General features: G+C 64.1%; 1 protein-coding gene across 1 annotated transcript; it reads left to right on the forward strand.

Moving 5' to 3' along the window:
- The first annotated feature begins 1,982 nt into the window (after positions 1-1,982).
- On the forward strand, positions 1,983-9,417 carry LOC141474972 (all-trans-retinol 13,14-reductase-like). Its single transcript, XM_074163073.1, has 11 exons — positions 1,983-2,148; positions 2,258-2,440; positions 4,011-4,240; positions 4,877-5,072; positions 5,918-6,115; positions 6,232-6,357; positions 7,017-7,155; positions 7,574-7,683; positions 7,885-8,051; positions 8,940-9,099; positions 9,272-9,417. Exons 1-11 carry the CDS (start codon positions 1,983-1,985, stop codon positions 9,415-9,417), a joined length of 1,821 nt encoding a protein of 606 aa, XP_074019174.1.
- Positions 9,418-24,147: the final 14,730 nt, after the last annotated feature.

Genomic DNA, 24,147 nt, shown 5'->3' on the forward strand with positions numbered 1-24,147 from the left:
TGGGGGGGGGGGGGCACACATGGTGCCACTGGTGTCACCATTGTCACCTCTGCCCCACCCTGGCCTGCTCCCACCTGATCCTGGTGGGGTTTTTTGTCTGCAAATCAGTGTTTTGCACCTATTTGGTGCCTGGAGGGTGTTTGTGGGGCTGCGGAGGGGTGTGTGTGTGGGGGGTGTGTGTGTGTGTGTGCACATGTGTGTGTGCACTTGCGTGTGTGTGCACACGTGTGTTTGTGTGTACGTGTGTGTGCACACGTGGGTGTATTTGGGATTGGTGGTTGTGGGTGCTGGGTGGGATTCGGGTGTTGGGGGTTCGGGGTGTGTGTGTGTGTGTGGGGGGGTGTGTGTGTGGGGGTGTGTGTGTGTGTGTGGGGGTGTGTGTGTGTGTGTCATTGCACACACAAGCCCTTACGTGGTGCTGCCGGGAGAGGTCAGCAGAGCTGCAGGCACCAGGGCTGGGGGGGGGAAGAGGGGGGGCGTGCACACGCGTGGGTGGGGGGGGGTGGCAGGGGGGATGTGTGTGGGGCGTGGGTAAGGGTGTGCAAGTGTGTGTTTGCACGAGTGTGCGCGTGCAGTTCGCTTGCACAGCTGTGTAGGTGTGCATGTGCTTCCTTGCACAAGTGCGGGTGTGCGCACGTTTGCAGGGCTGCATGTGTGTGCACGCACGCGTGTGTGTGCAGCACCCCCCAGCACTGCACACCCTTCACCCCATGCACGCACTTGTGCACCATCCACATGCGTGTGCGCATATACCCTGCCACCCTGGGGCCTGGCAAGTGTCCCACCCTGGCCCAGCACTGCCACCAAGGGGTTAAGCTGGGGGGGGCAGGCATACCCGCCCCCGGGACCCTGTTCTGTGCTTCCCCCCCCCCCAAGCTGTGAGGTGCTGTGGCTATAAGTGGTGATAGCTATAAGGTGCCGTGGCTATAAGGTGCCGTGGCTATAAGTGGTGATAGCTATAAGGTGCCGTGGCTATAAGGTGCTGTGGCTATAAGTGGTGATAGCTATAAGGTGCCGTGGCTATAAGCTGCAGTGGCTATAGGGTGCTGTGGCTATAGGGTGCCGTAGCTATAAGGTGCTGTGACTACAAGGAGATGTGGCTATAAGCTGCAGTGGCTATAGGGTGCTGTGGCTATAGGGTGCCGTAGCTATAAGGTGCTGTGACTACAAGGAGATGTGGCTATAAGCTGCAGTGGCTATAGGGTGCTGTGGCTATAGGGTGCCGTAGCTATAAGGTGCTGTGACTACAAGGAGATGTGGCTATAAGCTGCAGTGGCTATAGGGTGATGGGACTATAAAGTGCTGTGGCTATAAGGGGCAATGGCTATAAGGGACCGTGGCTATGATCTCCTGTGGCTTTAAGTTGTTGTGGCTATAAGCTGCTGTGTCTATAAGGTGGCATGTCTATAGGGTGCTGTGACTATAAGCTGCCGTGGTTATAAAGAGCAATGGCTATAAGGTACTGTGGCTATAAGGTGCCATGGCTACAAGGTGCCATGCCTATAGGGTGCTGTGCCTATAGGGTGACGTGGCTACAAGGTGCCGTGGCTATAGGGTGCCGTGGCTTTAGAGTGTTGTGACTATAGGGTGCCGTGGCTATAGGGTGTTGTGGCTATAAGGTGCTGTGGCTATAGGGTGTTGTGGCTATAAAGTTCTGTGGATATAGAGTGCCGTGGCTATAAGCTCCTGTAGCTTTAAGCTGCAGTGTCTATAAGCTGCCGTGGCTACGAGGCGGCGTGTCTATAATCTCCTCTCTCCGTAAGCTGCCGTGTCTATAAACTGCCGTGTCTATAAGCTGCCGGGCTATAAGGTGTTGGGCTATAAGGTGCTGGGCTATAAGGTGCTGGGCTGTAAGGTGTTGGGCTATAAGGTGCTGGGCTATAAGGTGCTGGGCTGTAAGGTGTTGGGCTATAAGGTGCTGGGCTATAGGGTGCCAGGGCTGGTGGTGCGGTGTCTCTGAGGTGCTGTGTGCGGTGGGAGCCATGTGGGCCACGCTGCTGCTGCTGCTGGCCCTGGGCACGCTGGCCCTAGGGCTGGTGGCCCACCGGCTCTTAGCCCCGGCTGGCAACCCCTTTGCCAGGCCACCCCCGGGGCCACCCCGGCCGCTGGTGACGGACCCACGCGCCCGTGACAAGGTCCTCAAACGGGGTGAGTCCTGGGTGCCCTCTGTCTGTCCGTCTGTCCCATCGTTCCTCCGCACACCCCCCGTGTGAAGCATGGGGGGGGGGGGTGTGCTGAGGCACACGCGTGTGCGCAGGGTTCAGCCCCCACCGGGTGCCACCGGAGCTGGACGCCGTGGTCATCGGCAGCGGCATGGGGGGGCTGGCGGCGGCGGGGACACTGGCCAAGGTGGGCAAGCGGGTGCTGGTGCTGGAGCAGCACGACCAGGCGGGGGGGTGCTGCCACACCTTCCAGGAGCAGGGCATCGAGTTCGACGTGGGTAAGGACCCCCCCCAGCACCCCCACCTCGGCACCCTGGCACCCCTGGTACCCCCACCTTGGCACCATGGCACCCCTGGTACCCCCACCTTGGCACCCTGGTACCTCTGCCTCGGCACCCTGGGCACCCCTGGCACCCCAGTATCCCCCAGTGCCCCAGTACCTGCACCTCAGGCACACTGGCACCCCTGGCACCCCGATACCCCCAGTACCCCAGTACACCCACCTCGGCACCCCTTAGAACCCCTGTCGTGGCACCCTGGTACTGCCGGTACCCCTGGCACCCCCAACTCTGCAGCCTGGCACCCCCAGTACCCCCGCACCCCCACCTCGGCACCCTGGCACCCCAGTACCCTGATTACCCCTGCCTCGGCACCCTGGCACCCCTGGCACCCCAGTACCCCTGGCACCCGGCTGCCTGCGTGGGTGTGGGCATCTGCGTGCGTGCAGGCAGCGTGTGCCTGTGTGTGCAGGTGTGTTCAAGTAGCACGTGTTAGTGTGTGCGGGCAGCGTGTGCCTGTGTGTGCAGGTGTGTGCAGGCATGTGCAAGGAGCGTGTGTTAGTGCGTGCAGGCAGCGTACAGGCAGTGTGTGAGTGTGTGCAGGCAGCATGTTTCTGTGTGTGCGGGCAGCGTGTGTGCATGTTGTGTATATAGCGAGTGCATGTGACGCACGTGCAGTTTGCGTGCGTGTGTGCAATGTTTGCATGCAATGCACGTGCTGTTCACATGCGGTGTGCGCGCATGCAGCGCGTGCATGCAATGCGTGTTCTGTTTGCATGCAGCATGTGTGTGTGCAGTGTGTGCGCAGTGCATGCGTGCAGTGCCTTGTGCAGTGCCTCGTGCAGTGTGTGTGCAGTGCATGCGTGCAGCGTGCACGCGGTGTACATGCAGTGTGCGCGCAGTATGCGTGCAGTGTGCGCATGCAGTATGCACGTGCAGTGTGTATGCGGTGCATGCGTGCAGTGTGCATGTGGTGCATGTGTGCAGTGTGCGTGTGTGTGCAGTGTGCGTGCAGTGCATGCATACAGTGTGTGTGTGTGCAGTGTGCATGTGGTGCATGTGTGCAGTGTGCGTGTGTGTGCAGTGTGCGTGCAGTGCATGCACACAGTGTGCGTGTGTGCAGTGTGTGTGTGCAGTGTGCGTGCAGTGTGTGTGCAGTGCATGCACACAGTGTGCGTGTGTGCATGTGGTGCGTGTGTGCAGTGCATTCATACAGTGTGCGTGTGTGCAGTGTGCGTGTGTGTGCAGTGTGTGTGCAGTGCATGTACACAGTGTGCGTGTGTGCAGTGTGCATGTGGTGCATGTGTGCAGTGTGTGTGTGTGTGCAGTGTGCGTGCAGTGTGTGTGCAGTGCATGCACACAGTGTGCGTGTGTGCAGTGTGCGTGCCACACTCGCCACCCGGAGCCGCCCCACCGCCTCTCCCGCTGACCCGCCGCAGACGAAGGTTAAACCCTTAATTCCCCCCATCTGCCACCCCGGGGGGCTCCCACCGCATGTCCCCATGGTGGGGGACAGTCCTGTCCCCAGCCCCCCGTCCGGCTGACCGCCCCCTCCCTGGGGGACCCGCAGGCATCCACTACGTGGGGCAGATGCACGAGGGCAGCATGCTGCGCGTGGCGCTGGACCAGCTGACGGACGGGCAGCTCTGCTGGCAGCGCCTGCCCGACCCCTACGACGAGGTGACCCTTGGTCCCCGGCGCTACCGCCTTCGCGCTGGCAAGGTGGCCTTCGTCACCGCCCTGGAGGAGCAGTTCCCCGCCGAGAAGGCGGCCATCAAGGAGTTCATGAGGCTCTCCAAGGTGGGAGAACACCCTCCTGTGGGTGGTGGCACGTCCCCAGGTTGTGGGGTTGGACTGGGCAGCTTGGGACATGGGTGTGGAGATGGTGGTGGTGGCACTGGTGGGTCTGGGTGGGGATGTGGGTGATGGTCATGGTGGGGAAGGGGCAGTAGGAACATTGGGGACAGGGGTAATGGGCATGGAGGGGACACAGATGATGGGCATGTTGGGGGCAAGTGTGATGGGCATGGTGGGCAAGGGGCAGTGGGAACGTTGAGAACAAGAGTGGGGGGGACAAAAGTGATGGGCATGGTGGGGACACAGGCATTGGGTGTTGTGGGGTCAAGTAATGGGGATGGTGGGGACATGGGTGATGGGCAAGGTGGGGAAAGGGCAGTGGTAACATTGGGGACAAAGATGATAGGCATGGAGAGGACACAGGTGATGGGTATGTTGGGGACAAGTGTGATGGTTGTGGTGGGGACACAGACATTGGGCATGGTGGGAACACGGGTGGTGGGAATGATGGGGACGGGTGCTGGTGACATGGGTGGTGCTGGGGACAAGGCAGCAACAGTCCTGAGGATGTAGTGGTGGCAGTGGTGGGGCGGTGGCCATGGAGGTGACGTTGGTGACGCGGGGCCGGTCCCAGCGCAGATGGCCTCCCGTCACGTGGCGCTGCTGGCGGTGCTGAAGATGGTGCCGTGGTGGTTGGCCACCTTCCTGGTCCGCACCGGCCTCATCTACTGCATCTCGCCCGTCTTCCGCATGGCGGCCACCAGCCACAGCGAGGCCGTGGCCCGGCTGACGACCGACCGTGACCTGCGCGCCCTGCTCAGCTACCTCTTCTACGGTCAGGGGGCCGTCGCGATAGGGAGGGGGCCGTCGCGATAGGGAGGGGGCCGTTCCGATAGAGGAGGTTCATGTCGTGACAGGGGAGGGCACCATGACGATAAGGGAGGGCACCACGGTGATGGAAGAGGGCTGTATTGCGATAGAGGGGCTGCGTTGTGATAGGGGAGGGCCATATCATGATAGGGGGTGCCACCATCACGATAGGGGAGGGCTGTATCATGATGAGGAGGGCCGTGTCATGACAGGGGAGGCCATGTCACGATAGGGGAGGGCTGTATCACGATAGGGAAGGACCGTATCATGATGAGGAGGGCTGTGTCACGATAGGGGAGGCTATGTCACGATAGAGGGGGGCTGTGTCACGATAGAGGGGGGCTGTATCATGATAGAGGACAACTGTATCATGATGAGGAGGGCTGTGTCACGATAGGGGAGGCTGTGTCACGATAGAGGGGGGCTGTATCATGATAGGGAAGGACCATATCATGATGAGGAGGGCTGTGTCACGATAGGGGAGGCTATGTCACGATAGAGGGGGGCTGTATCATGATAGAGGACAACTGTATCATGATGAGGAGGGCTGTGTCACGATAGGGGAGGCTGTGTCACGATAGAGGGGGGCTGTATCATGATAGAGGACAACTGTATCATGATGAGGAGGGCCATGTCACGATAGAAGAGGGCTGTATCATGATAGGGGATGGCCGTATCGTGATGAGGAGGGCCATATCGCGACAGTGGAGGCCATGTCACAATAGGGGAGGGCTGCCCTGCATTGGGGCAGGGGCTGGCTGTGTCCGTTTCCGCCCCCCCCCCCCTCCCCATCGTCCCCGCTGTCCCCAGGCACGGCCCCGCGGGACTCCAGCTTCATGGTGAACGTGCTGATGGTGCACCACTACCAGCGGGGGGCCTGGTACCCGCTGGGGGGGGCCAGCGAGATCGCCTTCCACATCGCGCCCCTCATCGAGCGCGCGGGGGGGGCCGTGCTGGTGCGTGCCCCCGTCACCCGCATCCTCGTCTCCTCCGCTGGCACCGCCGTGGGTGAGGGCTGACCCCCCCCGCGCCGGGGGGGGGAACACACATGATGGGGACAGGGTGGGGGTTCCCCGCACCCCCCCCCCCCCCCCCGCCTCCTCTCACCCTCCTGTGCCTCCCAGGGGTGGTGGTGCAGAAGGGGCCGAGCGAGGAGGAGGTGGAGATCTTCGCCCCCATCGTCATCTCCGACGCCGGCGTCTTCAACACCTTCAGCAAGCTCCTGCCCGCCCCGCTCCGCAGCCACCCAGGTACCCTGTCCCCAGCATCCCGCTGTCCCCAGCATCCCTGCATCCCCATGTCCCTGACATCCTTATGTCCCTGGTATCCCCAGCGTCCCCATCATCCGTGTGTCCCCAGCATCACCAAAGTCCCTGATATCCCCAGCATCACTGCGTCTCCATATCCCCAGCGTCCCCATGTCCCTTGTGTCCCCAGCATCCCTGGAGTCCCTGACATCCCTGTGTCCCTGGTGTCCCCATCATCCTTGCATCCCCATGTTCCCAAGACCCCCATGTCCTGATATCCTTGGTGTCCCCAGTATCCCTGTGTCCCCATCATCACTGGAGTCCCTGACAAACCCATGTCCCTCATGTCCCCAGCATCCTCGCGTCCCCATGTCCCCAGCACCCCCAGCATCCTCTCATACCTGATGACCCCAGTGTCCCCAGCATCCTCTCGCACCTGGTATCCTCATGACCCTGGTGTCCCCAGCATCCCTGGTGTCCCTGCCATCCCCACATTCCCAGCATGCCTGTGTCCCTGGCATCACCAGTGTCCCCAGTGTCCCCACATCCCCAATGTCCCCAAGCATCCCCACAGCCTCAGCATCCCCATGTCCCTGGCATCCCTGGCATCCCCTCCGCAAGGACAGGACATCATCCCCGTGTCCCCACCGGTGTCCCCGCAGGCGTGCGCTCCCGCCTGGCCATGGTGCGGCATGGCATGGGCTCCTTCCTGGTGTTCGTGGGGCTACGGGGCAGCGCGGCCGAGCTGGCCCTGCCGGCCACCAACTTCTGGATCTACCCCCACAATGACCTGGATGGCATGTAAGGGACCCCCAGGCACCCCAGGGTGGGGTGGGTGCACAGTGGGTGGGGTGGGTGCACGATGGGTGGGTTGGATGCACGATGGGTGCACAATGGTTGGGTTGGATGGATGGTGGATGCACGTCAGGTGGGTTGGATGGATGGTGGGTGCACAATGGGTGGGTTGAGTAGATGGTGGGTGGGTTGGGTGCATGGTGGTTACACGATGGATGGGTTTGGTGCATGGTGGGTGCATGGCAGGTGGGTTGGATGGATGGTGGGTCGGGTAGATGGTGGGTGGGTTGGGTGCATGGTGGTTACACGATGGATGGGTTTGGTGCATGGTGGGTGCATGGCAGGTGGGTTGGGTGGATGGTGGGTGCATGGTGGGTTGGGTGGGTGCATGGTGGCTGTATGCCACTGCCCGCTCTGCCCACAGGATGACCCACTACTCCTCCCTGAGCCGTGACGATGTCCCCGACAACCTGGCCATGATGTTCATCACCTTTCCCGCTGCCAAGGACCCCACCTACGAGCAGCGGCACCCAGGTATGGGATGGGGGGCCTCCTGTGTCCCCCCTCCCTGGCTCTGCAGCCCTGATCTGCTTGGTTTTGCGGGCTCAGAGGCTCCTTAATCCCAGTGGCTGGGATTATGGGATGGGAAGTGCCACCGCTGCCACATTCTGGGTTGACACCGTCACCGGGGTCCCCTGTAATGGGATATGGGGTTGTCACCCCCCCCTCTCACAGGCCGGTCGTGCATGACCATCCTGACCATGGCGCGGTACGAGTGGTTTGAGGAGTGGGCTGGGACCCGCGCCAAGCACCGGGGCCCCGACTACCAGCAGTACAAACTGGCCATCGCCCAGCGCCTGCTGGAGCGGGCACTGCAGCGCTTCCCCCACCTCCGTGACAAGGTGACGGGGGTCCCCACGGTGTCCCCTGCCACGTGGGGTGCACGGTGGGGACAGGGTGTTCTGCAGGGATGAGGGGGGTTTGTAGGGATGGGGTGCCCCGGTGCCCCTTGGGGTTGGGGTGCCTATTCAGAGTTGGGGTGCCCCACAGGGATGGGTGCCCAGTTGGGACTGGGTGTCCTGAAGGGTTGGGGTGCCCAGCAGAGTTGGATGCGCAGTTGGGACTGGGTGTCCTGTGAGTTTGGGGTGCTCCGTTGGGACTGGGTGTCCCCTGGGGTTGGGGTGCCCAGCAGGGTTGGGGTGCCCAGTGGGAATGGGGTGCCCAGTGGGAATAGGGTGCCCTGTGTGGGTGGGATACCCCATGGGAAGGGGGTGCCTTGTGAGATGGGGTGCCCCACAGGGTTGGGGTGCCCCATGGGCATTGGGCACAGAGTGGACACAGAGGGCAGAGTGGAGACTGGGTGCCCAGGTAGGACGGGGTGCCCTGTGGGGTTGGGGTGCCCCGTGGGATTGGGGTGCCCCATGGGGACAGGGAACCCTGCAGGGATGTGCCCGTTGGGCATGGAGTGCTCTTTGGAGTTGGGGTGCCCAGTGGGGATGTCCCCAGCCACATGGGGCGTCCTGTGGATTGGGGTGCCCAGGGGGGACAGGGTGCCCTGCAAAGCCATGGGGCATCACAGCCCTCCCGTCCCCCCCCGGGACCTTTGTGTGGGGTGGGCACCCCCCAGGGAGGCTCGGACCTGGTGTGGTGGATCCTGCTTGGTGGGATGGGGCTACCTGTGCCCCCACGTGCTCCTGTGCCTTGTGCACCCCCTCGTGCCCTGTGCACTCCTTGGTGTCCTGTGCACCCCGACGTGTCCTGAGCACCCCCCCGTGCCCCTGCCCGGGCAGGTGGAGTTCGTGGAGGCGGCGTCACCCCTCACCAACCAGCACTACCTGGCGGCTCCCCGCGGGGAGATGTACGGCACCGAGCACGACGTTGGCCGCTTCAGCCCGGCTGTGGTGGCCGCCATGAGAGCCGAGACACCCGTGAAGAACCTCTACCTGACGGGTAAGGGACCTGTGTCCCCATGTCCCCTTGTCCCCATGCTCCAGGCTGCAGGCGGTGTCCCCAGGGGCTCCCTGCAGCAGGGTATGGCGTCCCATGGTGGTGGCCATGTCCCCCATGGTGGTGGCCATGTTCCCCCCGGGGGTGGCTGTGTCCCACCACGGTTTGTCCCCAGGGCAGGATGTGTTCAGCTGCGGGCTGGCGGGGGCCCTGCACGGGGGGCTGATCTGCGCCTCCGCCGTCCTGGGCCGCCTGCTCTACCTGGACCTGCTGCTCCTCAAGAAGAAGATCAAGCGGCGCCGGGGCCGGCAAGTGGCGTGAGCGGCCGAGGACACGGGCCGTGGGGGCGACCCCGTGCCGGGGAGAGTGGTGCCCACCCAGTAAACCCCCACCTCCCCCCAGCCTGGGTCTGTCTCTTGGGATGGGGAGGGTATGGAAATAGGATGGGATGGGGATGGGATGGATTGGGATGGGGATACAATGGGGATGGGGATAGGGACAGGGACAGGGATGGGGATGAGAATGGGGTGGGATGGAAATGGTAATAGGGATGGGGATGGGAATGGAGATGAGGATGAGAATGGGAATGGGAAGTGGATGGGGTGGAGATGGGATGGGGATAGGGATAGGGATAGGGATAGGGATAGGGATAGGGATAGGGATAGGGATAGGGATAGGGATAGGGATGGGGTTGGGGATGGGAATAGGATGGGGTGGGGATGGGAATGGAATGGGATGGGATGGGATGGGATGGGATAGGGATGGAGATGGAATGGGGACGGGGATGGAAATGGGATGGGATGGGGATGGGAATAGGGATGCGGATGAGAATGGGATGGAGATGTGGATAGGGATGAGGATGGGGATAGAAATAGGATGGGATGAGGATGGGAATAGGGATGGGAATAGGGATGGGAATAGGGATGGGATAGGGATGGGGACAGGGTGTCAGGGCCCCAGCTCACACACGTGCCCGCCTGGCAAAGTCCAAGCAGTGCCAGGGTGCACTTGCAGCTGGGGGGGCAGTGCAGGGTGCAGACCCCCACCCCCAAACTTCTCCCTTCTCCCTCTGTACCCCCCTAGCTCCCCAGCCCCCCAAAACCATCATAGCAAAGAGCTCTTTTACACTTTTTAAAACAATAAATACAGAAACCACCACCACCCCCCTTGCTCTAACGGCATGGTTTGGGGGGTGTGTGGATCCAGGCATCCTGGGGGGACATGGACCCGGGTGTCTGGATGGCCCCTCCTGGAGCCATACGGACGCCTGGGTCCATGTCCCCCCCCAAGTGAAGGGTGGCTTTGTCACCAGGCTGTCCTCGGTGGGGTGTCACCCCTAGAAGTTGGTCTGGGTGGAGAAGGGGGGCTGACCCCCAGGGCCACGGCCACATTCGGGGCACGGCCCCTGCGGCAGCGGGTAGAGGAAGGGCTTCGCTGTCACCTAAGGGTGAGTGGGGGTCAGTGGGGAGGGGGTGTGTGTGCATGTGGTCAGTGACACCCCCCCACTCCCAGGATGCTGGGGTCCCCAGGGAAAGGAGGGTGCCACCACTTCAGGGTCCCCACTTAGGGTGCATGGGAGCAGGGGAGGGGGCATGAGAGGGGGTTTGTGGGTCCCCCTAGTGCTCCCGTGCTGAGCTCCGTAGCCCCATACCCCCATCACCCCATAGCCTCATCACCTACCACCCCATAGCCCCATCGCCCATCAACCCACAGCCTCATCACCCCATGCTCTCCGCACCCGTTACCCCATAGCCCCATCACCTTGTACCCCCATCACCCCATACCTCCAGCACCCATCACCCCATGCCCCCATCACCCCATAGCCCCAGCACCCACCACCCTCTAACTCCATCATCCATCACCCCATAACCCCAGCACCCCGTAACCCCAGCACCCACCACCCTATAGCCCCACCACCCCATACCCCCAGTTCCCCCCACCCATAGCCCACCCATGCCAGGCTCAGCTGGGCACCCAGCACCCACCACCAGGTAGGACACACCTCACTGTAGGGTGGGGGCTCCAGGCCAATGGGGATGGCCCCGCTGGGCAGACTGGGGAGCGCGGGCATTGGGGACAGCGGGGGGGGCACAGGGCCCTGGGGGTCCACGAAGGGCGGGGGGGGCACGGGTTCTCGGCAGAGCTTGCAGCAGACGTGGAAGATCATGATGAGGAAGGTGATGGCTATGAAGATGATGATGATGAGGAAGAACATGATCCTGGGGACACCGAGAGGCATGTGCTGGGGGCTGGCAGGTCCCCCCTCCCTGTCATCTCAGGGTGCTTGCCCCCTGCCCAAGACCCCTCCAGCCCCATCCCCACACCCACAGGGGTCTTTCCCAGGTCCCCGACCCACAGCTCCCCTCACCAGGGACTCTTCCTGGGCATGACACCCTCTGAGGGGTGACCCCGGCCTCCGTGTCCCCACCCCCTGCCAACGAACCCAGGCGTTCTGGCACCCCCCGGCGCCGCCGTGCCACCCTCCTTGTCACAGCCGGACTCTGGACCCGGGTGCCCCGGGCACCGAGCTCCCTGCACCCAGCACCCAGCTGCCCTTTGCACCCTCCCTGCCCCACAGTGGACTTTGCCCTGGGTGGGGGCTCAGGGCGGACCCCCCCCCCCGGAGGGGCTATTTGGGGTGAGTTGGGCCACTTTGATGGCTTTTTTAGGGGTGGCACCATGCCAAAAGGTGCTGGCACCCTGCTGTGGGGTGCTGCCCCCAGACTGGGGTTGGGGAGCGGAGGTTATCCTGCTATTGGGACAGGGGGGTCCCCAAGGTGCAGGGGCGGTGGGGGGCGCTCTGGCCTGGCCTGTCTGTCTGTCTGTCCTCTGGTGAGGCACATGGGGGGGTTCATGGCCCCCCTGGGGTGTTCCGCTGCCAGCCTGGATGCTTGGGTTCCTTGGTAATGAGGGTCCCTCATTGAGGGGGTGCAATAGGGTCCCCAGGGACTGGATGCTCCTGATGTTCTGGGGGTGGGATGGAGGATGGGGGGGGGGGCCTCATTCCACTATCCCTGCCCTGGCTCCTCTCCTTCCCCCAGCCTGCCATCCCCCCTCCATCTCCCCTTCATCCCTTCTCCTTCCCCCACTCCATCTCCCCTTCATCCCTTCTCCTTCCCCCCTCCATCTCCCCTTCATCCTCCCTCCATCCTCTCTCCATTTTCCCTCCACCTCCCTTCCATCCCCCCTGCTTCCCCCCTCCATCTCCCCTTCATCCTCCTCCATCCTCCCCCCTGCTTCCCCCCTCCATCTCCCCTTCATCCTCCTCCATCCTCCCTCCTGCTTCCCCCCTCCATCTCCCCTTCATCCTCTTTCTGTCTCCCCTCCATACTCTCTTCATTCCCTCTCCATCCCCCCTCCATCCCTCCTCCGTCCATTCCCCCTCCTCTGGTCCGTCCCTCTGTCCATCCCTCTCTCCTCAGGCCCTCCCAGCCCTCCCTCACCCCTCCTTCTGTCCCTCCTTCCATCCCTCCCTTCATCCCTCCTTCCCCATTTCGGGGTGCTTGGGGCGGGGGGACCCGGCCCAGCTTGGTGTCCCCATGCCCTTCTTGGGGGTCCCCAGCCCGGGGGACACTTCAGGGCTGTCCCCGACTGCTGCCCTTCCCCACCCCATCTGGTTCCCAGCTGCGGGCTGGGTCCCTTCCCTGCTGCTGCTGATGTGGCAGCCAGCGCGGCTCCGTGTCCCCATGTCCCCAGTGCCACGGCCACCGTGGCCCGTGGGGCTGCGCTTCCCGCAGCTGCTCCCCCTTTGGGGCTGGTGTTTTCCAGTTCCTGCCCCACGGACCCTCTCCCCATCCTGGGGGTCCATGGGGTGTGGGTACCCCCCCCCCCCCCCCCGCCCACAGCCCTTTGGGGGAGCAGCTGGGTGAGGACTTGGAGGGTGGTGTGTGTGCATGGTACACGCGTGTGCACAGTACATGTGTGTGCTTGTGCACAGTAGTGAGGGGTGTGCACAAGGCGGGGGGGTGCAGAGCTTGTGCCAGGCTTGTGGTGTGTGTGCAATGTGTATGTATGGGGGGGTGTGTGTGTGCATTGCACACTCGGTGTGTAGGGAATGGGCACAGGGGGTGCTTGAGGTGGCACATGGGGTACCCAGGGTGGCACATGGGGTGCCTGGGGTGGCACAGGGGTCACTTGTGGTGGCTTACAGGATGCACAGAATGGCACAAGGGATGCTCAGGGTGGCTCACGGGGTGTATGAGGTGGCACAGGGACTGCCTAGGGGTGCACAGGGTGGCACAAGGGTCACCTGGGGTGGCACAGGGGACACTTGGTGTGGCAGAGAGGAAACCTGATGTGGCTCAGGGGATGGCCAGGTGGCACAGGGGACACCTGGGGTGGCACAGAGGATACGTGGTGTGGCTCAGGGGATGCCCGGGGTGGCATGGGGACACCTGGGGTGGCACAGGGGCTGCCTGGCCCGTCACACCCTCTGGCCATGCCCTGCTGCCATGCCAGAGCCGTGTCCCCAGGGCCAAGATGAGGGCGAGGAGCGGGCGGCGAGGCTGAAGGAGCGGGCTAGTGTTGCAGGTGTGAAGAGCTGCCCCCGGCACCGGCTCAGGGCCATAAGCTGCCCAAAGCCGATCAGTGCCCTGAGCCCCGCGTGGGCTGTGCCAGGGGGCTGCCCCACTCTGTGCCCCCCAGCTCGGAGACAGTGGGCAACAAGCAGGTGAGTTGCCCAAGGGCTGGCAATGGTGGAGGGGACGCTGTGGGGCGGACACAAGGGGACGGTGCCGGGGGAGAAGGGGGGCTCGGAGGTGTGGGGTGCTGGGGGTGAGGGGGGCATGGGGCGCTGTGGCACTGCCATAAGCAGGATCATCCCCCTAAGGGGTTTACGGTGCCCGGGGCACAGGGGCTTCGCTGCACGGGCCATGAGGCGGCTCCGGCGGCATAATTAGCTCAAGGGCTTAACGAAGGATTTGCCGCCGCGTGTCCTCCCGTGCTCCCAGCGGGTCCCACAACGGAACCCCCCCAGAAATCAGCCTCCTGCTGAGGCAGAGCCCCCCCACTGCCCCCAGCCAGGCGAGATCCCCCTCCCACACTTCAGCCCTCCCAGCTGCACCGAGTTTGCCAGGTCTCTGCCACAGGGCTCCTTCAGCCCCTCGGGGCTGGCCGAGCAGGGACCTGCCCCCTGTGCCCACCCCGGGGGCAGGGCGCTGGGTGTGCGCCCACCCCCGAGGATGAGAGGGTGCCTGGGGCTTTTTTTGGGCTCCTAATTACACACCAGCCACGGGCAGGATAGAATTAAATCCGGGCTGGAGGCAGAAATAGCCACGAATCCAGGTGGGTGCCGGCGGCCAAACCCGGCCGGACAGGCGGGCACCAAAACCAGGGTGGGGGGGACACAACACTCACACCCACATGCACATGCATGCACATGCATCCCCTGGCACACAGAAGCCCCCCCCCCGTCCCTGTCCCCATTGATGCTTCCCTGTGCCTGCAGGGACCAAAATGCCAGCCCTGTGCCTGCTGCCAAGGCTGCCATGGTGCCACTGGGCACAGCCCTGCCCTGGCAGCAGTGACAAGCGTCGTCCCCGGCCGCTGTCCCCAGATGACCCTGTCTGCCTGTTTCCCAGCCCAGGATGGCGGCGGGGGCCAGGGGCAGAGGGCAGCCAGTCACCGGTGCCACCCTGGCACAGCCACGCCAGGGTGGGACATGCCACCCTCCCTGCCAAATCGCCCTGATGCCACGAGGCGGGAGGAGCGGGGTGGGCTCTGGGTCCCCCCCTTCGCTTCCTGCATTTCCCCCCCCCCCACTCGCTTTTGGTTGACTTGGCGGCGCTGCCGACACTCCCAGACGTGCTGTTGCGTAAACGGCTCTGTCCAGGGCCCCCCGAAAACATGAGAACTGGCACCGGGAGCCTCCCGGGGGGGCACGGCCAGGGTCCTGCTCGCCGTGCCTGATGTTGGGCATGTGGGATGCCTCAGTTTCCCCTGTTGGGCAGGGGACTCGGGGAGGCGGGGGGTGGGGGGTGGGGGGTGGGGTGCCGAGATGCCCCCATGCACATGCATGTGTCCAGCGGTGTGTCCCTGTCGTCCCCTCCCTGGGAACGCCCGTGCCATCAGGTGTGTGCACACCCTGGGCTCACCGACCCCGTGCACAAGTGCACACGAGTGTGCACAAGAGCGCACATGTGGCCGAGCTCCCCAAACCGGACCTGGCTGCTGCTCCCGGGGGACAAGGACACAGCAGAGGGGACCGTGTGTGTCTCCATCCCTACCCCTGCACCCCGTCCAGGCCAGCGTCACCCCGACCCCCTCCTCGCACCCCTCCCACCCCCCTGCCTGGCCCCGTGCCCCCCTTCCCCACCGCGGCCCCTCTCCCCTCCCTCGGCCCAGCCTTTTCCCTTCCAGCTCTGCTGTTTGAAGCTATTTTTTCCACAGCTCCTGCCAAGAGCTGCTAATGAGAAACAAACGGGCTCCTCCGACCACTTCTGCTCCCAGCCCACACACCTCCGGCTGCCCATCGGACGGGGACGGGGCACTGTCCTCCCACGGGCACCACTGTCCTGCCCACCCAGCGCCATCCCTGGGCATCTTCATCCTGCCCATGTGCCACCATCCCTGGGCATGTCCGTCCTGCCCATGTGCCACCATCCTTGGGCATCTCCATCATTCCCAGCCTGGATCATTCCTAGGCATCTCCATCCTGCCCATGTGCCACCATCCCTGGGCATCTCTATGCTGCCCAGCTGGCATCATCCCTGGGCATCTCCATCCTTTCTAGTGAGCACCATCCCTGAGCATCTCTGTCCTGCCCATGTGCTGCTGTCCCTGGATACCTCCATTGTGTCCAGGCACCATCCCTGTGTATCTTCATCCTGCCCATGTGCCACCATCCCTGGGCATCTTCATCCTGCCCATCCAACATCATCCCTGGACATCTTCATCCTGCCTATGTGCCACCATCCCTAGGCCTCTTCACCCTGCCCATCCAGCATCACCCCTGGGCATCTTCATCCTGCTCATCCGCCACCACCCCTGGATATCTCCATCATGCCTTTGTGCCACCATCCCTGGGCATCTCCATCCCACCGAACTGCAGAGATGGGCCCAGGAAGGGTCCCACCAGCCCCCAAGCACCGTGTGTCCCCACAGCAACCTCCTCCACTGCATCCATCCCCACGGGGATGTGGTGGGGTCCGCGTGCAGGATCAGGCCAGGAGCAGGAGCGATGCAGGAGGCGGGAGAGAGCGAGGCGCAAGGGAGTTCCGAGCTGTCCCCCCCGCCGGGTCCCCCGCCCCCCCTGGCCGCCGTGGGCTCAGCCAGGGCCACAGCCAAGCCCGTGCTGTTCCAGTTGGCCCCGGCCCGGCCTCGAGTTATCTGCTGCTCCACAGCGGGTCACATTTTCCACTGAGCTGTGTTTGTGTTTGAAAGGCAGCCGGGAGGAGGGGAGGGAGCGCGGGAGAAGGGCAGAGACCCCTTCAGATTCCCACCGAGGGGAGGGGGACGGTGGGTGGGGGAAGGTACATTTATGGAGGTGGGGATGGGAGCAGGATTTGCGCCCAGGGAGGGAGCGTTGTCCAGGGATGGGAGCAGAAACCAGAGGTGGGAGAGGTACGAGGGGATGGAGAAGTACCTGGGGTGGGAGCATCGCTTGGAGGTGGACGTTACCCAGGAACAGGGACATTACCCAGGGATGGGAGCATGACCTGGGGGTAGGAGGACAATTTGGGTGTGGGAGCATCGCTCAGGAATGGGAGCAGTAGCGGGGGATGTGAGAGGTACCCAGGGATGGGAGTGGTACCCAAGGGATGAAGCAGTACCCAAGGATGGAGTGGCACTCAGGGATGGAGTGATGGAGTGGTACCCAAGGATGGAGCGGCACCCATGGATGCAGCAGCACCCAAGGATAGAGAAGCAGCCAAGGATGTAAGAGGTGCCCAGGGATGGAGCAGTCCCCACAGACGGAGTGGTACCCAAGGATGGAGTGGCACCAAGGGATGGAGTGGCACCAAGGGATGGAGTGGTACCAGGGATGTAAGAGGTACCCATGGATGGAGCAGAACCTGGCGATGGGAATGTCACACAGAGGGGGTGCAGGCATCGCATGAGCCAAACCCTTCTGCTCCCTTCCATCATAGCAGAGGCTCCTGGGGCAGTGATGGCCAAGCCAGTCCCGTGGTGGGTGGCTCCCCTCAAAGCCTCCTCCTCATCCTCAGGCTCTCCAGGTCCCCGGAGAGGCAAATTACCCCCCATTTGGGTCTCACCCCATGGCTGGGGCTGTGGGGCTGGGCCGGTTCCTCGAGCGAGCGAGCGGTGGCCAGGCGCGGGCTCGGCTGGCGCGTGCCGTGCGCGCCGGAGGGGACGTCACCGGGGCCGGATCCTCGCCCTGCTTCCTCGAAGGAGGCGGCCGTTGCCTGCCAGGGTGACGCTGGCGGCTCGGGGCTGACCTGGTTTTTCTTCTCCAGCCCTTTCTCGCTCCGGCATCCCTCCGGCCTGGCCTGGCCCCGGTGCAGGGTGAGCGCTGAGCGCGCCGACGGCTTCCTGTGGGGGTGGAGGAATTTGGCAACCGGCCAGCGGGGCTGGGAGCTGGACACCGCGCACCGCCCGGCAGCGCAGCCCACCCAGCACCGGCAACACCGGCCATGGGGACATCCGTCACCCCAACGAGGACGGGTCTGGGGTCGAGTTCCCCCCATGGCGATGGGGACGTCGGAGGGGGGATGGAGATGGTGAAGGGTGGCCCGTGTGGAGCTTGCTGTGTGTGCGGCCTCATGTGTGCACACGTATGACACAGGCATGTGAAACAGGCTGCTGGTACCCGGCACAGATGTGTGCATGAGGAGGGGTTGCACACGCAGGGGTTTGCACACGCAGGGTTTGCACGCACAGGGGTTGCACACACAGGGGTTGCACGCGTAGAAGTTGCACACGCAGAGATTGGACACACAGAGGTTGCACATGCAAGGGTTGCACACGCAGGGTTTGCACACATGGGGGCTATAGGTGCATGAATTGCACACACAACTTTGCACGAGCAGGGCTTGCACACACAGCCCCCCCGTCCCCTCTCCATCCCCTTCCCCTTCCCCAGCCCCTGCGGTGTCTGGGAGCAAAATGTCCTGCTCAGTCTGGGGGTCACAGATGTGGCCCCCGCCCCGCTCTGCTCCCAGACCTGTGTCCCTTTGCGATGTCCCTGTGTCACTGGGGGAGTGCACGGAGGGACTGGAGCCCTTGAGTGATCCTGTGGTACCAGAGCATCCCAGGTGGGGTGGCACAGGGACCCTTGTCCCACCCACTGCCCCAGGGACCCCCAGGAAAGTCCCAGGGCTTTGGGAGATGTTTTGCTCTGCTCTCAGCTCGGCTGATCCCGACAGCCCCAAGAGCAGGGAGGGGACAGTGTGGCATGGGGCCCAGCAGTGGCATGCCCAGGGACCAGGCATCTCTGCCAGCCTTGAGACAGCCAGTGGCAGCCAAGAAAGGCAGCAGTGTCCTGCCCCATGGCATGACCCGCTGTGGTCCCCAGGGACATCTTGGACATATCAGAGGCTCCAGCTGCCCCAGGGCTCTGGCTGGGAAATGCTTGGGAGCGGAGACACCAAGTTTCCCAGTCTGAGATTCTCCATGGCCCATGGGAGACTGGCTTTGGGGCCAGGGGAGTGGGGGGCGGCGGGTGCTCAAGCCCTTATTAGACATCAGAGAATCCCCAGTGTCTCCCCAGAAGCAACCCCATGGCAGTGAGGGCTGAGTGGCTGTGCTGGTGGGACGGGACTCCGTCGTCGTCCCCCTCCCTATCCTGGCCAGCAACTGGAGGAGGAGGAATGCTCAGGGAGCAGAGCCTTGGCAAGCGCCCAGCTGGGTGCTGGCAGCTCCCTGGGGACAGGAGCCGGGGACTGCTCCACCTGGAAGCACCCCAGGGCAGGGTGACAGGGACCCTGGGGGATGCACGACCTGGGCGGGGGGGGGGGGGGGGGGGGGGCTGGCTGTGACCAGAGGGGGATGGAGAACAGAGCGGCTGGTGGAGGCACCGACGGAGGAGAGGGGACGGATGGAGCAGAGAGAGGGAGGGAGGATGAGTGTGGGCATGGAAAGGGAGGGAGGAAGGGAGGGAGGATAAGTGGAAAAAAAGGAATAGATGTGTAGTAGGATGGATGGAAGGATGGATGGATGCGTGGATGGATAGATGGGAGAAGGGACAGATAGTGGGGGACAGACATAGCGTGAGGGACCCCTTCGTCATGGCCAAGGAGGACATTTAACAGTGTGACATCAACACACCCTAAAAGCAAAAGGCCACTCTCGGTTTAACCACAAAACCCATTTATTCGCTTTCTGCCCCCAAACCCCCTCCCATTAGTGTCGGGCAGCACTAAACCCCCCCCGCCTCGCCCTGGGGGACATGCCCCTGGGTGTCACAGGTGACATCCCGCTGGCTCTCAGGGATGACACCCAGGGTGTCCCCACGGCGAGGTCCCACGTGCCCGGGCTTGCAGGGACTGCCATCCCCGCTCACTCCCTGCCATGCCCGCGGGCAGGGGTGGGGGACACTCCTTAATCTCACCCTGACCTACATCGGGGGGGGGGGGGGGCGCGAGCAGCACCTGCGGAGCTGGCACCGGCTGCCCTGGCGTGTCCTGCCCTGCAGCCGGTGGCACCGTCCTCTGCCGGCACCGGGGATGGGCACAGCCTGGGCAGGGGGAGCAGGGGAGGGGGCTCTGCTCGTGGCACAGCTTGGGGTATGGTCCCAGTGCTGCCCACCCTGTGGCCCCAGTGCTGCCCATGGTATAGGTCCAACGCTGCCCACGCTGTGTCCCCAAGGACTGCCTGTGGCAATGCAGGGCACATCCCCAGCACTGCCCGTGGCACAGCGTGGCACGTCCCAGCCCTGCCTGTGGCACGGCGTGACACATTCCAGCCCAGTGTGTGGCACAGCGTGGTACATCCCCAGCCCAGCCTGTGGCACATCACAGCCCTGCCCATGGCAATGAAGGGCATGTCCCAGCCCTGGCCGTGGCACGGTGTGGCACGTCCCAGCCCTGCCCCTGGCACCACAGGACATGACCCAGTCCTGCCTGTGGCACAGTGTGACACATTCCAGTCCAGCCTGTGGCACAGCCTGGCACATCCCAGCCCTGCCCATGGCACAGAGTGGCACATCCAAGCCTTGCCCATGGCGCAGTGTGGCACATCCCATCCCAGCCCTTGGCAAAGAGTGGCACATCACAGCCCTGCCCCTGGCACCACAGGACATGTCCCAGCCCTGCCCACGGCACAGTGTGGCACTTCCAGCCTCTGGCACATCCCAGCCCTGCCCAGGCTCCTGTTGGCACCTCAGGGTGATGCCCAGGCAAGTGGGCCCTGGGCTGCAGCCCCCCCCCAGAAGGGGAGATCAGGGTGAGGACCAGCCTGGCACAGGGCGGGGGGCCCTCCCCGGCTCCCCCCGGCTCCCGGCACAGCCCGTGGGCCCCCCCTCCGCCTGCCGACGTGGAGGCTGTGCCGGAGACGTGTCAGCAGTGGGGTGGGAGCCAAGGGCATCGCCTGCGCCTGCCCCCAGTTTCGGGAGCGGGGCGGGGGGGGAGAAGGCCGTCAGCAGCCGCCCCGCCAAGGGAGGAGGCACCGGCCGACGGGGGCCAGAGGAATGTGCCGGGCACCGGAGCCACTCGCCAGCGTCCGTTGTCCCCATCGCCATCCCCATGGGGGGGGACGTCTGCATCTACTTAGGGCTGGTGGTACGGGGCCACGCTGGGTGGGCTGGGGGCGGGTGGGGTGCAGGGACACCCCTCTGCACCCTACTGCTGCCTCTCCTGGGGGTCTGTGTGGGCACCAAGGGGTGTCCCGGTGCTGGGCACAGCCTGTGACATGGCACCGGCTTGGGGACACCATGGGCTCTGTCAAGACCACTCTTGCCCCCCCCCCCCCCCGTGCCTCAGTTTCCCCTCCCGGGCTGGTGCACACGTGTGCATGGGCAGGGAAGGGATGAGGCCGGCGGCGGCGGTTTTTTTTGGGGGGGGGTGAGGGGGACATTTTTACTTTTTTTGGCTTTGCCCCAATTTCATCCCTTTGAAATCCTTTTGTTGAATGGCCCCGCCCCCTCCCGCACAGGCCACGCCCACACAGACCGGCCACGCCCCTTCCCCTTCCCCACCCCCCCACCCCCCCCTCCAAACCCCCCCTCTATATTTCCACGATGGCCGGATCCTGCTGCCAAAGCGGCGGGGCCCGGCCCCGGCGGCTGGGGACGGGACGTGGCGGGGATGGATGGGGCGGGGGGGGGGCATAGGGATGGGGGACACCGTGGGTATGGGGGGGACACCGTGGGGATGGGGGAGACCATGGGAGTAGGGGGGGCACCGTGAGAATAGGGGGGAGACCATGGGGATGGGGGACACCGTGGGAATGAGGGGGGAACCATGGGGATGGGGGACACCGTGGGAACGGGGGACACCATGGGAATGGGGGGGACACCATGGGGATAGGGGACACCATGGGAACAGGGGACACCATGGGAATGGGGGGGACACCATGGGGATAGGGGACACCGTGGGGATGGGGGTGACACCGTGGGGATGGGGGTGACACTGTGGGGATGAGGGGGACACTGTGGGGATGGGGGTGACACCGTGGGGATGGGGGTGACACTGTGGGGATGAGGGGGACACCATGGGGATGGGGGCGACACCGGGAGGATGGGGGACACAGAAGGGATGGGAGGAGACCCCCTGGGGAGCAGCAGGCTGCTAGGGAAGAGTTAACCCCCCCCTTGCCTGTTCTGATCCCCCGGGCAGGGAACTGGGATGAACTGGGGGGGAGCGGGGAGGGAGGGCTGGGAGGAAGGTGCTGACGTGGGGCTGGGATGCGGCTGGGGAGGAGGAGGAGGAGGAGGAGGAGGAAGAGCTGAGGCTGGGCTGAAGCATTGCTGCTGCTTGGGCTGAGCTCCAGCTGGAGGGACCCCTTGTCGGGGGCGGTGGAGCTGGAGGGGCCGGGCTTGGGGGGGGGGGCTGAGCTCGGGGCACCCGTCCCAGCTCCCCCTGCCAGGCCCCAGATGAGCCCTGCCTTCTTCTGGGGTGGACGCATCCTGCCTCCACAGCAGGGCCAGGCCTCCCACCCCCAGACCCTCCCAGCCCCACTGGGACCCCCAGTTTTGGAGACCCCCCCCCCTCCCCAGGGACTCAGCGCTTCCCTGGAGCAGGGAGTACCCATGGCTGGGGCTGGGGGGATGGAGGCTGGGGGACCCCCAGGGTGGTGGGACCTCAGAGCACGGGTGTCCTCGCGCCTCCCAGGGGATGTCCACCACATCCATACCCTGCCTGGCCTCCAGCCGTCCGTCCGTCCATCTGTCCGTCCTGCCACCCACCCCCTGTCTCTACAGCTGGAGGACCCCAGCCCCGCATCTAAACTGGGTCACTCCTAACAAGATAGACCACCAAACCACACCCCCAACAGCGCACCCCCGTCCAACGACGTCAACCCCAACCCAAATACCCCAGCCACCAACCCCAACAGCCTGAGTACCCCAACCCAACAACCTCAACCCGACAACCCCAACCACCAACTTCCAACCCACCAACCCCAACCACCTGCCTACTCCAGCCCGACAACCCCAACCCCAAACCCCCAACCTAGTAACCCAACAGCCCCAACCCAACAAGCTCAACCCAACTCCAACCACCAACCCAATAGCCCCAGCCCCAACCCAACAGTCCCAATCCAACAACCCGAGCCAACAGCCCCAACCACCAAGCCAACAGCCCCAACTCCAACCCAACAGCCCCAATCCCAATCCGACAACCCCAAACCAAGCCACCAAGCCAACAACCCCAATCCAACAGCCCCAACCAGCTCCCAGCTCCCCACTGGGAGTGAGCCCCCCCCCCAGAACGGGCAGGGGGTGGGTGGGGATTGGTGCCAAACATGGCCAATGTCCTTTGGGAACCATGGCCCTGCCACCCCTCTTGCTGGCAGGGGACACCCCGCAGTTCTGTTCCCCAAAAACCATCAAACCTTCAGCCCTGTGAGTGCTGGGTCTCCCCCAGTCCCTCCTGGGGGGCTCTTAGGGTTTGAAACCTTCCCCCCCACCCCCCCCTCAAGAGTTTGGGGTACAGTAGCTCCCAGGGTACTTCCCACACACCGTGATCCTGTTGGCCGGGGGCGATGGAGGGTGCGAGGTGGGTTCCCGCAGCCCCACGCCCCGGCCACGTGGCACCGGAGCCACGGTCCCAGCCAGGCCCTGGGCACCCATCCAGCCCGCGGCGGATGAGGTCACTCGGAGGAGCTGCGCCGGGAGAAATCCCATCCAGGCTCCGGTGCCGGCCGGCAGCGTGGGGAGCCCTCGTCCCTGTCCCCGTCCCCGTCCCCATCCGTGTCCCCATCCCCGGGAAAATGAATCTGGCAGCCCCTGGGGGTGCTTGTCCTGGGGTGCAGCGATGGGAGGGGTGGGGATTCCCTCCAAAGGGACTTGGGGGGCTGTGGGGAGGTGAGTGGTGGGTGCTGGGGGTACCCCCTCATCCCTCCCGGTCCAACCATCCAGCTGGGGTAGGGCTGGGGAGCATCGCCTGGTCCCTGGGCTGCCCTGGGGGGTGCGGGGGGGCTGCGGGCAGGAGCAGCAAATTCTTCAATGAAACTGAAAAGGAGAAAAAGGCAAGGGGGGGGGGGGGAGGGGAGGGGAGGGGGAGGGCAGGAGAAGAAAAAAAAAAAAAAAAAGAAAGAAAGAAGAAAAAAAAGAAAAGAAAAAAAGAAAAAGAGTGAGCAGAGAAGCAAACTGGCAACGGAAAATGTTCAGCGTGGAGCTCGGCCCTCAGAGTTTCCATCCCGGCTCTGCGAGCCCAGACGGCGGGGGCCCGGGCTGGGCTGCTGCTCCCCACCCGGGAACACCCCCCCTCCCCAAAACCCCCCACCCCTAAAAGCCCCCCTGACCCCCCGGGGGTTAGCCCGCTCCATCCCCAGCTTCGCTCGAGACCCCAGCTGTGGGATTTTGGGGTGCAGATGGGGGATGAGTCCCCCAGGAGGGATCCAGCCCTGGAATGTGGGAGTGCAAAAGGGGAATGAGCCCCTCCAGGAGGAACCCAGCTGTGGGATTTTGGGGTGCAGATGGGGAATGAGCCCCCC

Source organism: Numenius arquata, chromosome 23, assembly GCF_964106895.1.
Source record: "Numenius arquata chromosome 23, bNumArq3.hap1.1, whole genome shotgun sequence".
Classification (NCBI taxonomy): domain Eukaryota; kingdom Metazoa; phylum Chordata; class Aves; order Charadriiformes; family Scolopacidae; genus Numenius; species Numenius arquata.